The sequence below is a fragment of the Callospermophilus lateralis genome, chromosome 13, assembly GCF_048772815.1.
Source record: "Callospermophilus lateralis isolate mCalLat2 chromosome 13, mCalLat2.hap1, whole genome shotgun sequence".
Taxonomy (NCBI): Eukaryota; Metazoa; Chordata; class Mammalia; order Rodentia; family Sciuridae; genus Callospermophilus; species Callospermophilus lateralis.
Window position 1 is genome coordinate 55,112,830 of NC_135317.1, and position 19,555 is coordinate 55,132,384.

At 36.0% G+C, this 19,555-nt stretch overlaps 2 protein-coding genes across 2 annotated transcripts in view; one reads left to right on the forward strand and one right to left on the reverse strand.

Moving 5' to 3' along the window:
* The window catches only part of Adss2 (adenylosuccinate synthase 2), a 44,503-nt gene extending 27,159 nt beyond the window's left edge, over window positions 1-17,344 (reverse strand). Inside the window, exons 1-4 of the mRNA XM_076872976.1 lie at window positions 17,076-17,344; window positions 7,288-7,390; window positions 6,240-6,308; window positions 4,173-4,223 (exon numbers count right to left, since the gene is read on the reverse strand). Coding sequence (XP_076729091.1) covers window positions 4,173-4,223; window positions 6,240-6,308; window positions 7,288-7,390; window positions 17,076-17,258 — 406 coding nt within the window. The 5' untranslated portion in view covers window positions 17,259-17,344. The remainder of the gene's footprint in view (window positions 1-4,172; window positions 4,224-6,239; window positions 6,309-7,287; window positions 7,391-17,075) is intronic.
* Window positions 17,316-19,555, forward strand: part of Catspere (catsper channel auxiliary subunit epsilon) — a 175,712-nt gene continuing 173,472 nt past the window's right edge. The window contains exons 1-2 of the mRNA XM_076872903.1: window positions 17,316-17,745; window positions 19,089-19,266. Coding sequence (XP_076729018.1) covers window positions 17,316-17,745; window positions 19,089-19,266 — 608 coding nt within the window. The remainder of the gene's footprint in view (window positions 17,746-19,088; window positions 19,267-19,555) is intronic.

A 19,555-nucleotide genomic window follows, 5' to 3' on the forward strand; every position in this document is an offset into this window, starting at 1 on the left:
ACTATGGTTTCTTTTCACCAATGATACTATCATTTCCAAATAAGTAGAAATGAGTGTAGGTTTTTAACAGAATGACTGATAGAAGTTTCTTAAAATTAGTGGCATTTGAAAAAACAACAACAAAAAAACTATTTAAAAGTTTTAGAAGACTAACATTGTAATTAGAAATAGTGAAACTCAAAAAGCTTGATAAAACCTAGCCTAAAACCACCTTCTGACTAACCACGTAAATTAATCATCCCTAATTTCTTCTGTTTAAGGTAACTGTCAAGACAGTATTCTCCCCTACTTGACAAGGTTTATAACCACCCTTTTAACCTCATAACAGGTTTCTCTGGTGGGGGAGTTCTGACATTTCGTACAGTAGCAAGTTACATTAAAGATGCTAAATTTACATTGTGTGATTTTAAATTATCCAGTAAATCAAGATTACTCTCAGTGCCACAGAAGTAATAACAACATCCTTAAAATCACACTACTATACTATGTACCAGAAGACATCTATAAATATATTCAGAGCACCATTTGCCCAATATTGGAAACAAATTTTCATCATGGTACTGTGGATTAATTGTGGTACAGCCATATAATGGGATACTATACAGCAACGAAAAACTTCTTCTTTGTGTAACAATAAAGATAAATCTCACAAAATGTTTGTGGAAGCCAAGGGATTGCATACTATAGAATTTTATATAAAGTTCAGACAAAACCAATCTATGAAAACATAAACCAAAACAGCTAATATACCAGAACATAAATATTTCTCAACAAATTTTAAAAGACTGGAATCATACAGAGTATATCTTTTGTCCACAACAAGTATATTAGAAATAAATAATAGAAATCAGGAAAATCTTCAATATTTAGTAACATAAATATGGTCAATAACTTAAGGGTCAAAAAATGAAATGAATGAAAATGAATATGCAAAATGTCCAAATTTGTGGAACATAGCTAAAGTAATGTTAGAGGGTCATATACAATTTTAAAAGCTTGTATTAGAAAAGAAACATCTAAAAGCAATGATCTAAGCTTCTAAAGAGACTAGGAAAAGAGCAAATTAAAATCAAAGAAAAAATGGAGAGAATTAAAACTAATGAAATAGAAAACAGAAAAATCAACAAAACCAAATGTTTATTTTTAAAAAATCAAAAGTGATAAAATGGAAAAAGCTCTAGTTAGACTAACAAGATAAAGATGGAGAAAATACAAATGACTAATACGAGAAAGAGGCATATTACTAAGAGTCTACAAAAGTTCAAAGGCTAATTTTTGGAAAAAAAATGGAAGGCACTAAAAGAAAACTCCAGACAAATGGAAAGAAAGAAAAGAAAAGAGTACATTTTGACAAAGTGGGGTAAGGTATCTGAGTTAGTTGCTGAGCATCAATATGAATAAAACATAAAAATTCTTTCCCGCATGGTCACAACCAGGGAATAATGCCCAGAAGATAATATGACTTGTCAGGGGATATACAATTAATATTTGGATCCAAATCCCCAAAATTACTAAGTTCATAGTTCCCTCTCTTATATTGTGCTTCATATTATCTAACACACTTTATACAAGCTTAATTCATGACATTATGGGAACTTTTTTTAAAAAAGTCTTGGAAATCAGTCACATGAGAGGGAAGAATCACTGAAGCAAAGATTAACGTGGTTTCATAGCAATGATTCTCAGCCAATTTTCCAGTTAGCTATTTGACTTTTTTTAAATGATAGTATTTATTCCTCTTCACCATTATAGAATCTATCATATTAACATATGTAGATTTTATTATACAGAACTATATAATCGTATTAACATGCTTATTTCATACAGCCTGTTTAATAATATGCATTTTAATGCATTCTATGTACTATGATCCATATTACTACCAACAACTAAATTTTAGTGAGCTCATCTTCTCTAGGACCACTTCTCCATTAGAAATTATTCCATTTAAGAACAAAAATAAATGGAAAAGAAAAAATCATTATTAAGGAAACATAATAAAATTATGATCAGATATTTAAAAATAGTGATTCACATTGGTAGTGATCTATTCTTGTCACTCTGAGCATTTTGACCCTTTTGCATATCTACTGTCTTTTCTTTTTGGTAGTCTAAAGCAGTTAAGTGACTTGATTAGCCACTGTGCTATACCTAAGCAAACTGTCAATGATGGACCCAAAGCATTTACATGAAGAAGGAAATTGGAGAAACTGGGCAGAAACACAGGTTCACCTCTTTAACACTTTGCTCTTTACAACAGACTAATAGTATCAGAGCATTCATATTTACATACAGCCAAACTATCATATGTACACTGAGATTAAATGTTACTCAAAGGACAGTTATTAGTTATTACCTATTTTAAAATCCTAAATTGTGGTATACTGATTAAGATAAAAACATTTTCATAGCACATCACAGAGAACCACTGGAAAGTTTTGAAGATAAGTAGTCGTTTTCACCATCTAACGTAATGGCTTACTTTATAAATAATGTAGGAGCAATGGATAACAAAATGGCTACATATAAAAATCATGAAGGCGGAAGTTAAAGATGACTTGTGCTAACATAATCAAGTAAGTTTAATGAGTAGTTGAGTATAAAAAGATAAAAATATCACAAAAGTACTTCATAAAAAATTTTTTTCTTATTGAGATAGTAAGAAAAAAATTTATTTCTTTGTATATCAGAATACATAAAAGTTTAAAATAAAAGTTCTAACATAAGCCAATAAATAAAATATATTGTTAAAAATCAGATTCTGAAAATGGACACCACAAATGACAGATTTACAACCTCCTTCCTCTGAGAAGCAAGCAAAATAATACCTTTGTCTTTATCCAAATTACATGTTATTATGGTCTATAAAGCTTGTTCTTTGTTATATTGGTTATACACCTAAGTTATCAATTACTCTGGAAATACTAAAGGTTTCCTTTAAATCCAAGTATTACTGATGATTAATATTTTCGTAGTTTAAACATAGTCAGTTGAGATAACTACTACTCACAAGCAGACTTTCATTTTTGGAAAATACCAGTTTTCCTACAGTTCATCCAGTTACACTAACAGCTCTCAAAATTTTGAGTATAGAACAAGAATAACCATTCTACTCATAGATAACATACAGGATAATTATATTAATGTAAAAATGTTTTGCTATTCTAACACAAAATTGTTCTTTTCAGAGTTTTATATTAAGAAGCCTATGGCAAACACTGTAATGCAAAATAGAACATTTTACATAAAACATATGTTAATTCAGCACAGTATACTTCAAACAAGCTATTTTATTGGGTTAATAAGATTATGGACAGGATTCAAGTCTGTGGCTGTTATACAAAGATATCATTATTTGACTTTTGCACTTGGCTGAGAAATACTGTAAAGAACCTCAATGAAAGCTGCCTTTTAAGTAGAGGTCAATGGTAAAATTTTAGCAGCTACTGCTTCAGGATACATACATATTTAAATACAGTTTGAGTTCAGATCTATCATGTAAGTTTCTCTGTGTTGGTTATTGTCTCTTAACTATGTCACTGCTAATTAACAATTCTATTAATTTAGAAATAACAGGGAAGAAAACCCCAAATTTATTAGTGGTGCTTAAAATTAATTTTAGACTTGAGTTTGCTGTAATTAATGAAGACTAGTCTGAATGAAAAGCAGTAATTATTATATTGTAGGCACAGAGTCACTCTAAAGATTTGCCAAGGGGAAGATGTATTTTTACTCAAGTATTAATATGTACACATAACTATTTTTTGTATTTCAGTATTCCTTAGTTTTTTGTTGTTGTTGTTTTTTACATAATATCTTTATTTTTATGAGGTGCTGAGGATTGAACCCAGGTCTTCATGCATGCTAGGCAAGCACTCTACCACTGAGCCACAACCACAGCCCAGGCTCAGTTTTTAATAGAATTAAAGATGTCCCATGAAATACTGCTTATGTTATTCATTTGCTTGGCTAAACCTGTCTACATGTTTATTTTAGCCTAGCCCTTGTCAAAAGAAAAAAAGAAAAAAAAATCAGTAAGATCTGGTATATTTGGATCAATTAAATCCATCTTTCTTAGGTTAAATAAAACATTAGAGACAAAATTAGGTACTAAATGCTTTCATTTTATAAATCCAGGGGAAAAATAGTTATAAATGTTATGTCCTCCTTACCAATATGAGCTCTGTCAGATATGATAAGCCTCTTTTCCCAGCCTTCTAGACCTAAAAGGGGAGAAAAGATACATTTTATCAAGCATTTTGGGTAACAGTTTTGTTTTTGTTTTTTTTCATCTTAACTTCTGTATAAACAGAATGTCTAAAACTGTTTTCTTTTGGGTATTTTCTTCTGCATACGAAAATCATGTGTAAAAAGTTTTCTCACCTGTCCCTCATTCAATATATAAACTCATTTACTCTCTTATCTCTCCAAATGTTTTGCTCTATAAAACTCTAGTCCCAATTCAGTTATATTCACATAAAATACTTCCAGGAACTCCAAAAGCAAATGATAAGAAAATATTTTGATGGACATGGGGGTGGGAGGTAGGTACTTAGCAAGGGAAGAAATAGAGAAGGGAATTAATTTTAGGAATAGCACCCTTACCCAAAAAACATTTAATAAAAGTGTGACTAAACAAAATAATGGAACTTTCTAATTGTTCTAAAGTGCTGTCAATTATTGAACTGAATTATAACTAAATATACGCATATTCCCCACTTAACTGTGGATATTTGAGAGCAGGGGTTGTGAGATTTCATGGCAAGGGGCTCTTCATTTAAAAAGCGGGCGGGGGGGGGGGGGCGGGGGACAACACTGTTGAATGACTGGATAAACAAATCCAAACAGATGGTTTTCTTTAAAGGCAGCATATTGGTAGGCTATATATGTATCCTAAAGATAAACCACCAAGTTCCAAACATTTTCAAAATTATTATTTGATACTATGAATAAGTTGTATTGGTTGAGGGTATAGTTCAGTCATAGAACATTTGTCTAGTACATGAAAGGCACTGGGTTCAATCCCCAACGCCATAAAAAATTAAATTTAAAAAAATAATAAAAATTAGTTGCTTCCTTTGATAATATCCAAGATTTGTTTTGAAAGTTTATTCTGTGTAGATTAAGGATAAGAACCATCTTCTCCGGGCTGGAATTGTGGATCAGTGGTAGAGCACTTGCCTGGCATGTGTGAAGCCCTGGGTTCAATCCTCAGCACCGCATATAAATAAATAAATTAATCAAATAAAAGATCCATCTACAACAACAAAAAAAGAACCTCCTTCTCAGTAAGTAACGTGCTAAAAGGTAAACCTCCTTTACAGTTGTTTTTGACATGTAAATATGCATTCTAAAGCTAGTTTAGGGAATGTCTTAAGAAAACTGTTACAAAGAAGCCCAGGAAAGGATTCAGCATGGTGAAATAGGCCAGAAGGAAAAAAGAGAGAAGGAAAAAAATTCTAAAAGGACAAAAAGAAGGGCAGAGACGAGCATCGGAACCCCAAGTTGACCAATTTAGAAAGCCCAGACTAGGACAGTTTTTGTGAAAAGGCAGGAAAAAACAAAAGATGGAAGCAAGACAGGGTTCTGTAAGGTTCAATCCAGTTTTTAAGAACACTTGAGAAGGATTGTTGCTTTTAAACCTGAATAATAAACTTCAACAACAATAATCAAAGTATTTTAAGTTTGAGGTCATCTAAAGGGAAACTCTACTAATGATTTTTCCTTAATCATGCATTATCATTAAATTCCCTTCATACCTCAAGGAGTTTGCTAAGTTGATCAGTAAAGGGTAAAAATTCAAGGGTATTTCTTTAAAGGCAATGGGAATGGGTATAGTGCACAAAAGAAGCATTCCCTTCGTTTGAAGGGAAACAACCCCCTTTCATCTTGGGGTTGCAGCAACCAGGGAGAGCTCCATAACTAGGAAACAAGAATGACAGTAAGTAACTCATGAACTTACTAGAACTGTGCCATGAACACATAGTGATTCTAGATATCTTAAGATAAAGTTTGCAGGTGAGCAATGTGTCAACAAATCAGGACCTACACAAGGGCATTATGTTTGGTCCTTTTGTTTGTTTAAAATACTAATTATAATGAATAGAATTTAGTAACTGACACCAAAAAAAAATTATTACTATAATTTTAAGACAGAAATGTTAAGTTTGTCTGGCATGAGATCCTAATAAACCTGTACAAAAAATAACAGGTTATCAGTCATACTCATTCTTTCCTACCTTTTCCTTTTTGAACATTTTTCTCTGCTTCTTCAAACAATCCAGGTAGATGAATTACCACACCATTTCCTAAAGGAAAACAAATAATCCTGGACATTAAACATCTATAATTATAGTGTATAAAATATTAAAATATAGACAGCTATAATAACCATTTATCTACAATAGAAGAATTAAGATACTTTAATAAGGCATTCTAACTTATCAAGGAGTTACCACAGAAATATTAATACATTTTATACAGTCATATAATGTAAACACATATAGAATATAACACACACAATTAGAATATAAAAACATATAATTAGAATATAAAAGCACTATAATTACAATCAATGTAAGTTAAAAATTTCTTTAAAACAAAGTGAAGGGTCTGGGGTTGTAGCTCAGTAGCAGAGCACTTGCCTACTAGCATGTGTGAGGCACCAAGTTCGATCCTTAGCAGCACTACTACATAAAAACAAATAAAAGTTAAACAAAGTGAAATGTGTTATTTTGAATAAAACTAGTTATGTAGTTTTGGTCATGTCCAATGTCTTTCAAATTGGAAAATCACACTCTACTTAAATGGTCATAATATCAATTTAGTACTGAACAGCCTTTAAAAAAATTTTTAAAGTAGAAAAGAAAATACATTGTCTGGCATGACACAGGGTTCATGAATCAAATTCTACTTATGGTGAGTCACAGTTTAAAGTGTTTAGAAAAGAGACTTGGTGATCGAATTCTTCTATAGAATTAAGACTGCCAAGGATCACAGATGCATGCAAAATAACTACTTCAGAAAGTATTCCTGCTAAAAGATCTGAAAGAGTTACAAAGAGCCAAAGCCAGTGTATTCCAGAGGGTACCGTGGTCAGTGAACCATATGGTGAGAAATAAAATCAGTTTTGATAATTAAATATGAATAGCGAAGGCTAGGGCTATAGCTCAGTTGGTAGAGTGCTTGCCTTGCATGCACAAGGCTGGGTTCAATCCCCAGCACCACACACAAACACACAAAAGAGTAGCATTATCAATTCCCATACATTTCAGTTTAAATACTTACCAATGAATGCTGTGACATTTGGATTAATTATCCCACTGGGTAAAAGATGAAAATCATATTCCACAGAATCTACAACAACTGTATGGCCAGCATTATTTCCTCCCTGAAATATAAAAGAAAATTGAGCCTGGTAATAAACATAACAGATAATATATTTCCTTTCAAAGAGAATTAATAAATTCCTGCTTGAATGTCAATATCACTTAATTAAAGAAGCTCAAATATTTGTCAACTATACTGCCTTCATTAAAGACTTTAAAATAGTTTGCTTTTATTCTTCCCCACTATAGTACATGTGAGTGATTACCGTAAAAGGATCTAGAAATTGGAGAATACAGGTTTCTGGAAGACAGGGAAGTCTTTGTAAAAAGAGGGGCGGGGGGGGGGGGTGGACAAGTGAAAAAGTACACAAAACAATTTGTTCATTAGTCTGTCTTTGGCATTATGCAGGGTGTGTGGCAATCTAACTAATTATCCATGATATTTTATTTATACAAAAAATATCTCTAAGATAAAAAGGAATAGTCTAGCCAGACCTGGTGGTGCATGCCTATAATCCCAGTGACTAAGGTAGGCACATCATAAGTTTGAGGCTAGCCTCAGCAATTTAGAGAGACTCCATCTCAACATAAAAAATAAAAAGGGGTGGAGATATACCTCAGTGATAGAGTGCCCCTGGTTTGATCCCCAGTACCAGGGGGAAAACAAGTTACCCTAACTTGATGTAAATATTCCTATAACTCCCACTGTCCTTAATATATGTTAAGCAAGCAAATCTGTGATCTGAAATTTGTATTCTTATATGGACTTAACAACTAGGATGTTGGATGTTTCCCAAGTAACTCCCCCAAATATTGTTATCCAAAGATTCTAATGAGTAAATCAGCCTTCTGTATCTAGTTTAGTGACAGATCCCTAGAACTTTAGATAATATAATACATGGAGTCAAGGAATCTTTTATGTTCAGAACCACAGTACAAAGCCATGATGAAATCTCCACTTTAAAGAAGCTTTTGCCTACATAATTAATAAAAAACAAAATGTCAAATTACAAAATTAGGTCCAAGGAAGACTGAAAATATGAGTGATCAGATAATTTTTCTGTTATAAAGCATGAAAAAATACTTAGAAAGTTTTAAAAGTAAATAGCAAACTAGGACCATGAAAAACAACCTTAACAACATTGCTGTTGTGACACGTAAAAAGAAAAGTCAAAAAGAATGACTAACTTGATGACAAGGCTACTTTCAAAAACATGAGTGTTTACTTTTTATGAAATCATCATAAAAAGTGAATTCACAAATACACCAGAAAAACAGGTCCAATTAAAACAATCTTCAGAAAGCAAATGCTTATTTACATTGTTTTTCATTGTTTAAAGTAAAGAACTTGCTTGAAGACTAATGTACCTCATATATTTACATCAAAAAAAAAAAAAAAAAAAATCCAACAACACACTTGACAGTTTGGCTGTGTAGTCTATAAGATGGCAGGTAGAGAGCAAAACAAAGAAGACAGAGCAGGTTTTTCTTTTGTTTTTTTTTTTTTAGTTGTTGATAGATCTTTTATTTTATTTATTTATATATGGTTCTCAAATCGAACCCAGTGCCTCACGCATGCCAGGCAAGTGAGCTACCACTGAGCCAAAGCCCCAGCCCAGAGCAGCTATTTTTAAGCAACATCTCTTTCACATGATATCAACAAGGATACAGATGAATGTTTTTTGCTTTTTTCTTTAACGGAAATGACCACATGTGATAGATTCCAAAAGATGCAGAAGCATGAACAACAAAATAGGAAGTCTTCTCATACACCTGTTATAAGACAACCAGTTAACACAAGTTTTTGGTGTCCCTTCTGAGATACTTTATGATTGATGTATGTATATGTGTGTGTGTGTGTGTACACACACACACACACACACATACATACATATATCCATATATACAAAGGGTAGTAAACTATATACACCTGAACAGCTTGCTTTTTTATAAATAATTTTAATAAATAACTTTAATAAATAACTAAGCTAAAGCTACTTTTATAAAGAACTTTAGCTTAATTCCTTTAAGTTTGTACAAGTTAATACATAGTTCAGGTTGGAAAAGTTCAGCTATGAAAGACTAAAAATTACACTCTGGTATAATGGCTTGCTCACTCAAATATTAACCAACATTTTTCAATGACCAATACCACATTAAGGATCATTTTATGGTTTAAATATCATTTAAAATATTTAACTGAATATGGCAATATGATTAAATATGTTCAGAATAACCCTAGATCATTCTATTAACGACTTGGGAGAAAATATAAGTGCTTATTTACAACTGGTACTAGTGCCCTGTGGGGAAGTTGGGGCATGAAAAATTAATCTTGAAATACATACTATGTATAGAAAGGGTACTGAGATGAAGTAGTAGGAGCAACTCATAAGGAGTTTCTTGATGAGGTAATCTATGTAGTAATAAATTTCAGTACATTGTCATAATTGCAAAATTGACCTTGAGTGCTCAGGCCAATTGACCTCAAAGATTGGCTATGTTGGTCCAAGGAGAGGTCACATCCATTAGCAGATAACAAAACAAAGAGGTTCCAAACATGAACACCATTGCTGACCACCACCTTAAGCTCCCAACCACAAATTACAATGGCAGAAGGAGCTGCTTCTCACCTGGGCAACTCTACAAAATGTGTGTCAGGATGAGCAACAATAAGGACATGTTTGTTTAATCATGTTTAAGGATTCTTGTAACACTGGGGAGGCCAGATTGTACTTCATAAAAAGACAGAGATAGTTTGCTGCTGTCCTGCTTATTTAAGAGTTGTATTCCTCCCCTCTCATTCCAAATTTTCCCTAAACCAAACTTGGTAAGTTATACCAACAAAAGCACTGATCATATATTAACAATTATATGTAATTATCTCTTGCTGCTTTACTAAATTCCTATAACTCTTACAATTCCAGACACTCACAGAGCATTTAACAAATTTTTTATTATAGTTACATGTTCTATACTAAAAAAACAATTTTAATTAACTCATCACAATCACAAAACATTCCCTAATATGGATATTTATTTTACCAATTCTCTTGTATTACTATTCATGCATTAAGATTAAAAGTTCAAGAACCTAGTTTTAATCCCCAGCACAAAAAATAAAATTTAAAAAAAAGACAACCACATAAAGATTAAATATTTTTAAGCTTCTCAATGACCAAGGGAAAAAAAAAATGTATCCCAGGGTACAGCCATGTGAAATAAACTGGAAGTTATGAGAAAAATAAAAGCAAAAGGCAGAACTAAAAGTCTATGTTCTCAAAGCTGAAAAGCAGTTTCTGATAAAACTTTTAGCTTTCAAAATTAATATGACTAATTTTCATTATTTTAATTAGAGTGAAAATCATAAAAAAACAACTTAACTCCAAATATTCTTTCCCCCAGAAAAGCATTAAGGGTCTATGGGTGTATTAGACTACTGAAAAATAATTTCCAAATCTAATAACAACCCAGAACAAATACTTCCTCATATCTATCTTTCTTGATGAAATTAACGCCAGGTCAGCTATAACTGTTGAACAAAGTTTTCCCCTCCTCTTCCTCCTTAATTTGCAAACATTTAATCATCCCCCTTCCCACAGTGATTGATGCAGACAGAGAAATCTGATCCAACCTGAGCCAAACAGATCCTCTCCCTGGGGAATTTGATTCTCATTAGCAAAGAAAGTGAGGTAAAATGCCAGTCACCTAATAGAAACATCCCAAAGAGAAAGGCTACCAGTTCCGGCCTCCTAAGATCCCAGGAATAGCCCTGGTCTCTAGTCACCCTAAGTCGTGGCTTTGCTGCTAGCACTTCATCAAACAAATCTCCATCTTGCTTAAGATAAACTCTTTCCACTGTTTGCAAACAAAAAAACCCACGATTCACAAAAATAAACTCATTACAACATAGTATGTGTATACTTGGTTCTCTTGAGCTCACATCACATACTAGTGATGACTGGAAATAAATGATTAAGTGCTAATTAACTTTTGTTAACATTTTATGCTGTGAAGGACAATATTTTAAAACATGGTACTGTAGGATCCAGGGGTAACTGTACCTAGTTAATGTGTAAAGTGTTGTCAGTTTTTCAATGCATGCCCCTTTCTTCCTAATTTGATTTTACATTTAAGTAAGTCAGAAGACAAATATTTTAGAATTTCTATGTGGCTCCTCAGAACCTCAAGGAGGCCAACAAGCTCAATCTTAGACCAAGAGTTCCAACCAGGAAATGCTGTTATGTATATAAGTTTCTAATTACAAAGTTTCATGGATCTAGGAAGGAAATGAAATTAGCATGTAAAGATGACTCTTTTGATTTTTAATTTCATTTTCTACTAGGCCTTTAGCTTCCCCCAAATCTCTCCCCTCTTCATACCAAGAGTGTTCAGGCTGTGAAAGAGGAGATGAAGGCAATGAACAACTTTTCAGTGTTATAAACTGAAGACAATGGCATCTTTTACAGTAACAGTACAGGCCCAAGTGTCAAGAGCTAACAATTTCATGCACAAGGTCCACAGGCATTTCTCAGGCCACTTAGGCCTCTAAAATCCTCTGTATATCTTCCCTTTGTCCTTTTTTCTCTGAATACATGAAGAGCATACTGTAATCATAGAGCTCAAAATAAACCTCAATCAAGAAGTCAAAAAGTTACTACCATTATGGGTTACAGCAGAGAGCAGAAATGCTTAAGACTTCTTACCCCTGAGCTATCTCAGAAGCTAAAAAAGGGTGCTATTTCTTGTCTAGAATCTTCGAGTTTCTTAATAACCTAACATTTTTTGAGCCAATACTTATCACCTATGATGTTTTCTTGGTAAAGTTTAAGATCTGGACCTCCCCCTTTCCATATGAAACACTTCACTATTCACCAAAACTAAAGCAACTGTCAACACACAACAATAAAGGACCTAACAACAAGAATGACTCTGCTTTTTTATGAAAGCATTCATATAACTGCAATTAGGTTTTGACTGCAAAGTAGATCAGGTTAAGTGTACTACCAGTAAGTTGATCAAATTAAACTATTGAGCAGTAACCAGACACACTGGACAGGAAGCGAAAACATATACAGGTATCTGGATTTCTTTTCAGAAAGACAGACACCCAAGTGCACTGTGTAATTATCCTTGAAAGGCTTAAAGATATCCTCTTTATATTATTATGGTTACCTTCCAGTTTCATACACACACAAATGTCACACAAATGATGACACTCTCCAAGGTGCTTTATAAGTTAATCTGCCAATTATGAAACAACTTCTCACAATGAAAATGGAAAAGGGCATTGCCTTGAAAAGTCTTAGGTTCCTAATAAAGAAACTTTAGACTATAGGTACCAAACTCTGTGTACTCACTAAATCATGATCATGGATGAGAGAATGGAAATATACAGCAAAAAAGAAAAAAATTATAAATCTATAATGTTATACAGTTTTTTGTAAATACTTGATAAAACTCAATCATTATATTCATGAAGACATTTTCTTAAAAACACTGAAACTGAAGTACTTTTCTAAGTCAAAAGATTACCAAAAAAAAAAAAAAAAAAAACAAAAAACAACCCAACACTTCCTTTAAAAAAACCCAACACTTCTTTTAAAAGCCTGACATAAATAAAAATCTCATTTTTAGAAATTTCATGGGGCCTCTTATATTTTTAAATAATTTTATTACATTGAAATAAATATAATTAGCCACTCCATCCTGGAGTCAGCTAGCCATAGGAATTCGCCTTCATTCACTATTCCTTTCTCACTAGGCAATACTGAATAATGTCTCTTTTTCTATTGATAAAAGCATTCTAATAACCATCAATCTTAACTTACCAATAAGTAGCTTATCCTCATTAATCTTTGATGTCAAAATCTGACATTTTTCCCAAAAGATAATATACCTAAATTCGGTACCCAGTTCTAGTAAGCAAGCTGTTGGGTACCTATCAACTTACGGGTTCACTTTAAGTTTGTTCTAGGCAACAGCTTTTCCTAAAGATACTTTATCTATCCAACCAACCCACTCATTTCCATCAAAATGAAAGAAACTATACTTTAAATCAGATACTGATATGGCCTCATATGATTTAAAAATTCACACCTAGATGATGGTATATCTTATATACTAATGCAATAGATTTAAATAGGGAACAACATTCTCATTGAATGACCAAATTTTGAGAGAATTATTAATTCTTTGAAATTATAGGTTTGCAAGATAACTTTAGCTGTTCTAATGTTCAAGACATTATATAATCCTGAAGTTACTTTAAATTTACTTTTAAATTCATCTTTTCTGATTATTTCAAGAAGAAAATCTGTGTTATGTCTTTTAAACTTCTTTATTACTTACTAATAACTGGTTTCAGAGCCTTCTACAGGTACCAGTATCTAGCTACAAATTAGAAACATTTTCTTATCTTGTTTATTTTTATAGTAAGCTTTCATATGTAGCAAGTGACAGGATACATTCCCTTAAAACTAACATAGTTAATACATTCTCTTTATATTACTTTAAAACACTGGGGGTGGGGAATATAAAGAAAAAGATGACTGTTTTAGCTTTCCCTGATCACAAGCAACTGCAACTGTAACCAAGAACACCAAGCTTTTTTTCTCTAAGAACAATAAATAAGTACTTGCTTAAGGCCTGGTAAAAATGTTACAGTTTAAAAAAAATCTCTGTAGTTTCTATTCAATAAACAAAGTATAATATTTAATTCCAGAGAATCGGGAGAGTGGTGGATAAGACTTCCTAACAAAACTACTTTTATACTGCCAAAAAGAAGCCTTTCAGTTTCCATATTTTAACCCCTTGAAAAACCTGTACTAGTTCCCTTTTCCGTCCCTACCCTAGCAATACTTGTTTACAATAGCAGTGATCCACTAAACTGTGAGCTCCTTCTGGGCACAATCTTGGCCTTTTTCAGCTTTTCACTCCAGGGATAAGTGGTCTCTTGTAGATACTCAAGATGCATTTGTTGGATGAATGATCATAGTACGGAATTGGTCCTATACTTAATCCCTCTCTTTTTCTTAAAAGACATATTAACTGATAAAGGGCATCAGCGGTGATCATCCTTTGTTCCAAGTCCTTATTTATGGACCTAGAGTACCTATAAAGTTATAAGTAACTTCCCATAAATCCTGAATCTGAAGACACAAACCTTAAGAGCTATAACAATGAAAATACCATTAGCATTGCATCTATCTTTCCAAAAGGGCATTTTATATATTCAAGTGTATAGTTTAAGAAAATGTCAATTTTTTCTTTTTAAAACTGGGTAAAATTCCTTATTTTATGATTCTATGTTGAAAATATGGACAACCATGCACACCTGTAATCTCAGTGGCTGGGAGGCTGAGGCAGGACGATGGCGAGTTCAAAGCTACCCTCAGCAACTTAGCAAGGTACTTAGCAACTCAGCAAGACCCTGTCTCTAAATAAAGTATATAAAAAGACTAGGGATGTGGCTTAGTGGTTAAATGCTTCTGGGTTCAATCCCTGGTTAAAAAAGAAAATATGGACACACTTTTATATGTCCTCTGGAGGAACAATGCTGTATAAATTTGAGTTGGTGGCACAAATGACGAGAAAAAATTTAAATTCTAACAACATTTTCAATAACACACAAAATTGACACATCAAACAAAGCAATCAAACTAAGCTAACATAGACTTTTCCAAGTTCTCCATAATGCTTATTAAGAAGTTCAACATTCCACATTCTTCAATTTTATAACCTAGGAGAACTTCATTAAGTAGATGCCAGGTTACTAGGGCTGACCAAATAATGTAAAGTTACCAAAGTTAATCACAAAAGAGATATGCTTAAGTCTATTCCTTACTAGTGGCTAGCCAGACACTTAATAAGAATCCTACTGATGAGCTCTTAAATGGAACAAGAATATAAAGATTACACAGGAACGTAGTCAACAAAAAGATAACAAGTGAGGGAAGTCCTCCTAGCAAATCTGATCACTTATTTCTTTCTCCACTAACTTCAACTAATATTTTGAAGGCAAACATGGCTCCTTCTCAATCACTTTTCTAGACTTTCCAAGGGCATTAGATCATATTGATCTTTGGCCTCCCTTTAAGACTACTTTCTCAGTAACACAGTAACACCTCCAGTCTACAAACTAATTCTAATAACTTTCAAAGGAATATTAAAATTGAGAATCTTTTACAACAATGCTATCATTATTAAATTTCTCAAATCTTAGAATAAGTAACGTAACTCAACCTGAATTTATTATTTTCATATAAAGAGGATGTCTGAGTAGAAGACAACAGGCCTCTCCTACCCAACAAGAGTTAGGTATAAGTCCCCTCCACCCCCACCCCCTGCATGGCCAGATCTAATTTTAAGAAAAAAAGAAAAGGTAAAGGTCAGGCTTTTTGGAGCAGCCCCTAAGGTCACAGAGGCATCAATTCAATGCCAACACCTTTAGTAACAGCATTAAGTTTGTATGCTGTCAGACATGCAGAGGGAGAGAAGGCTGGAAGGCAGGTAGAGTTGGTGGTAAAGTGGTACAGTTGACAAAACTCATATATTAGCCAAGAAATGAGCAGGGTAGATTCCGCATGCAAAAACAAAAACCGCAAAGTCAGAGAATACTTACATTTAGCTTTTTTACATACCTGTAATTTGTTTTTGAATGCACAAGTGGTATTCAATTTTAGGCAGAAAACTTCCAGTCAAGTAGGCCCAATACTAACTTATTAGAAAATCTACACCATGGCATCATCGCATTGTGCATTTACCTTTAAGAGCTATTCTTGCAACCTCCACAAACTGCAGTTAACTTCAAATACTACATTTGGTTTTGAACGTAGAGATTGCTCATCTATTTGGAATTTTGAACCTGAAGGCTACCTAAGAGCCTTTACAAAGGCCTTGCCTCTAGGCTGCTTCAAAGCAAACAGCAAATAGGAAGAAAGCTCACCCTGAAAACCACGTGTCTCCTAGTAGGAAGTACACAACCACTACATTTCCCAAAAGTGAACTTTCTATGTAACGGTAACAACTTAGATATTTCTAAATATCCGATTTGACATCCATGCATATACTTGCTTCAGTCTTTTTACAAAAGCGGGGATTTCTTTCTTTAGAATCAGTGAGCAAAAATAATCTCCCCTTAATATTAATTAATGGGGTACGGAGTAAAAAACTGTTTAAACAAACAAAGCCAGGATACTTTAACAGTCCCAATGACCCCAGGTGGGTTCTGATGTCAACAAAGTACACCGGAGGAGGCAAACCTCTTCACGCTTAGGGCCTGCAGGTGGGCAGTACTGAGTCTGGATTTCAGGGCATTTCGGAATAATCACTCCCACTTGGCTGCCCAGGGTGGGTGGGTGATGGGTAGGTTCTGCGGCCGCGCCAGGTTCTCACCCGGTCCCCACACGGAGTCCGGAACAGGCCTCGGCGGTGCCTTCTCAAATTCCGACCGTATTCCCACCTCTCCCCCGACCTAGTCCTGAGGCTCAGCACAGGTCCCCAAACTGAAAACAGCAACTCCCCAGGCATCGCGCATCTCTCAGACTCCCCATCGACCCGTATTTTCCTCCAAAGCCACCCAGTGTGTCCAGGTCAGGGGTCCCTGACCTCCCGCCATTTCTCCACATCGCCGCAGCACACAGCAAAAGGAGAGAACCTCAAGGTGACACCTCATTTGGGCCAGCGGACCCGGGTTCTGGGCCCGAGCTCCCCGGCCCGACTTCCTTTAGAGCCGCACCGCCTCACCTGGCAGCGGCATACGATGTCGGCGTCCTGAGCCAGCAGATCCACCACCTTTCCTTTGCCCTCGTCGCCCCACTGCGCGCCGAGCACTACGGTCACCCGGTTCCCTCCGGGCCGCGCCCTGGGACGGCCGCAGTCACCGTTGGGCAAAGAGGAAGCCGCTGGGTTGTTCTCGACGAACGACATGGCTCGGGTGAGGCGAAGCAAGCCCGAAAGAGAAACAGCGGGCGAAGAGTGCGCGAAATGAACTGCTCGGCTGCCGCCAGCCACATGCGGAGGAAGAAGAAGCCAGAGGCCGGCCCCGCCCCCGCCCCCGCCCCTGCCGGGCCACCACCCTCCAGCCAGGCCCCGCCCCACTCTCTGCCACCGCCTGTTCACAGGGGGACCAAGACTGCCCCGCGCAGGCCAGGCTCTGCAGCACCGCCCGCAGGAACTGGTCCTGGCGGCGGCAACCGCAGCCACCCGCGACCCAGGCCACGCCTCTTCCGCGTCCCGGAACGCCGCTTCAAGGCGAAAGGGGCAGGCGCAAGGGAAAGGGGCGGAGCTTCCAGTGCGCTTTCCGCCTACCCGCCCTTCCTCTCTCTTTCAAACTGCAGAGGCGCGAGGGCGGTCTGTGTAGCGTCGGACTACGACTCCCGGCATGCAACACTCTGCACTCCCTTTAGGTTGTCTGGTGCTGTGTTGTCTGAGGTCTGCAGGTTTCAGTATCTGAAAGCGTTGTTTTCTGTTGCTTTATTTTTTTTTTTAAGATCTGTTTTTGTTGAGGGGAATTACAAAGAGGGGAATTTCGAGATACAAACTGTTTGAAATTGGGCTGTTTACGTTTAGAATTGAAAATTAAAGTTTTAGAAGAGCAGAGATGGAGAGGGATCAAAAAGGGCAAACTCAAAAAAGTAAAAGCATCAGAGATGGAGGACATTAGACCGGGAAATTCAAGGAACAAACAGAGGCCTAACCCTTCTCATTTTACACATTAGTAATAGAGGCTTAGAGAGGCTTATACCTACATCATAGAGTATGTGCAGATACTGTAAAGCATTTGGGTTTTTTTAATGCCAATTATATAAGGGAGATAATACTATCTTATTTTATAGGGCTTACTGTTTTTGTTTTTTTTTTTTTTTTTTTTTTCCTTTTTTTCTTGCAGTGTTGCAAGATCAAACCCTGGGTCTAATGCATGCTAAGCAACTACACCCCTGGCTCATCTTATAAGGTTTAAAAACCAGTTAAGTAACTTGATTTAGGGAGGCTTGAATTGGTACCTGGACAGCTGAGTCTGGACTCAAGTCTTTACTGTGTATTCCACGCTCTTAATGTTTCCGTTGTGGCTAGATTAAAGTATTACTACTTTTGATCTAATGCTCTTCCAACTACACGAATTAACGATAACATCTAATTTTGATTAAAAATTGCTTCAGAATAAATGTGGAACTAGAGTGTAGTATCTGCCAAATCGTATGTACTGTCCTGTTCTCTAATGGTCCTTAGAACCCATGTTAGTATTTTACTATGTACTTTCAAAGCATTGCCAATAAACATTGAACGCCTACAACAAACTTAAGACTACTGGGTACTAATTCCTAGGACGAATAAAGATGCAGTTGCAGCCCTCAAGGATTCAGATTATTTGGTCTGCCGATAAATAAATTATAATCTTGTAAGATAACAGGTGTTTATCTCAGCTTTATCACAAACCCTTCATAAACAAGAATGCACTCATATTCCTTTGTTCTTAAGTGCCCGAGGTAGTGTTGAGCATATAGTTGGTACTCGATAAGCACAGGTGACTATTCATTTCTATTCAATTTTTAATACATTTGTGCCGTGTCTGCTCCTTGGAAAGTACGGTTAGGTATGTATTTGCTATGGCAATTGGTTACATACAGTCACGCGAATATTTGGGCTAAAAGGTTCGCTAACTTAAGTTCCATCTTCATTCACTCAACTCTGATTTTTTGAAGTGGTTTTGCTATCCGCTTTCCTGAAACCTAGTTCTCGACATCAGCTAACTTTCAGGGCTGCACGGGGAAGTCCAGGTGACTGCGCGCTTTGCACGCGCACTGGCCCTCGCCGCTCCACACAGCTCTTCTGTCCAGCTACGCCAGGCGGCAACCGTGCCTGCAACCAGCCGCGTGGCCGATGGCCCCGGGGAGCGCGCGTGGCTAGGCTGGCTCGGCGGAGGCGTTGGGTTGAGGTGAAGCTGGCGCCATGTCGGCATGGGGAGTGGCATTGCTGCTGTCTTGGCTGAGCTGCTATGTCTCAGCCCTGTGGAGGTAGAGAGATGCCAGTTTCCGGCGGGCTGACCGGGTCGGGGTCTCCTTGGGGGGCCAGCGGACGGGGGCCCGGCGTCCAGGTTCTCCACCGCTTGGTTGTCCAGCCTCGCCCACCTGAACGTTTTTTGGTGAACGAGGGGACGCCCTCAGCACTTGACTACTCTCTTCCAGTCCCTGCAGTTCGGTGATGACACTTTTATGTTGCTGTGC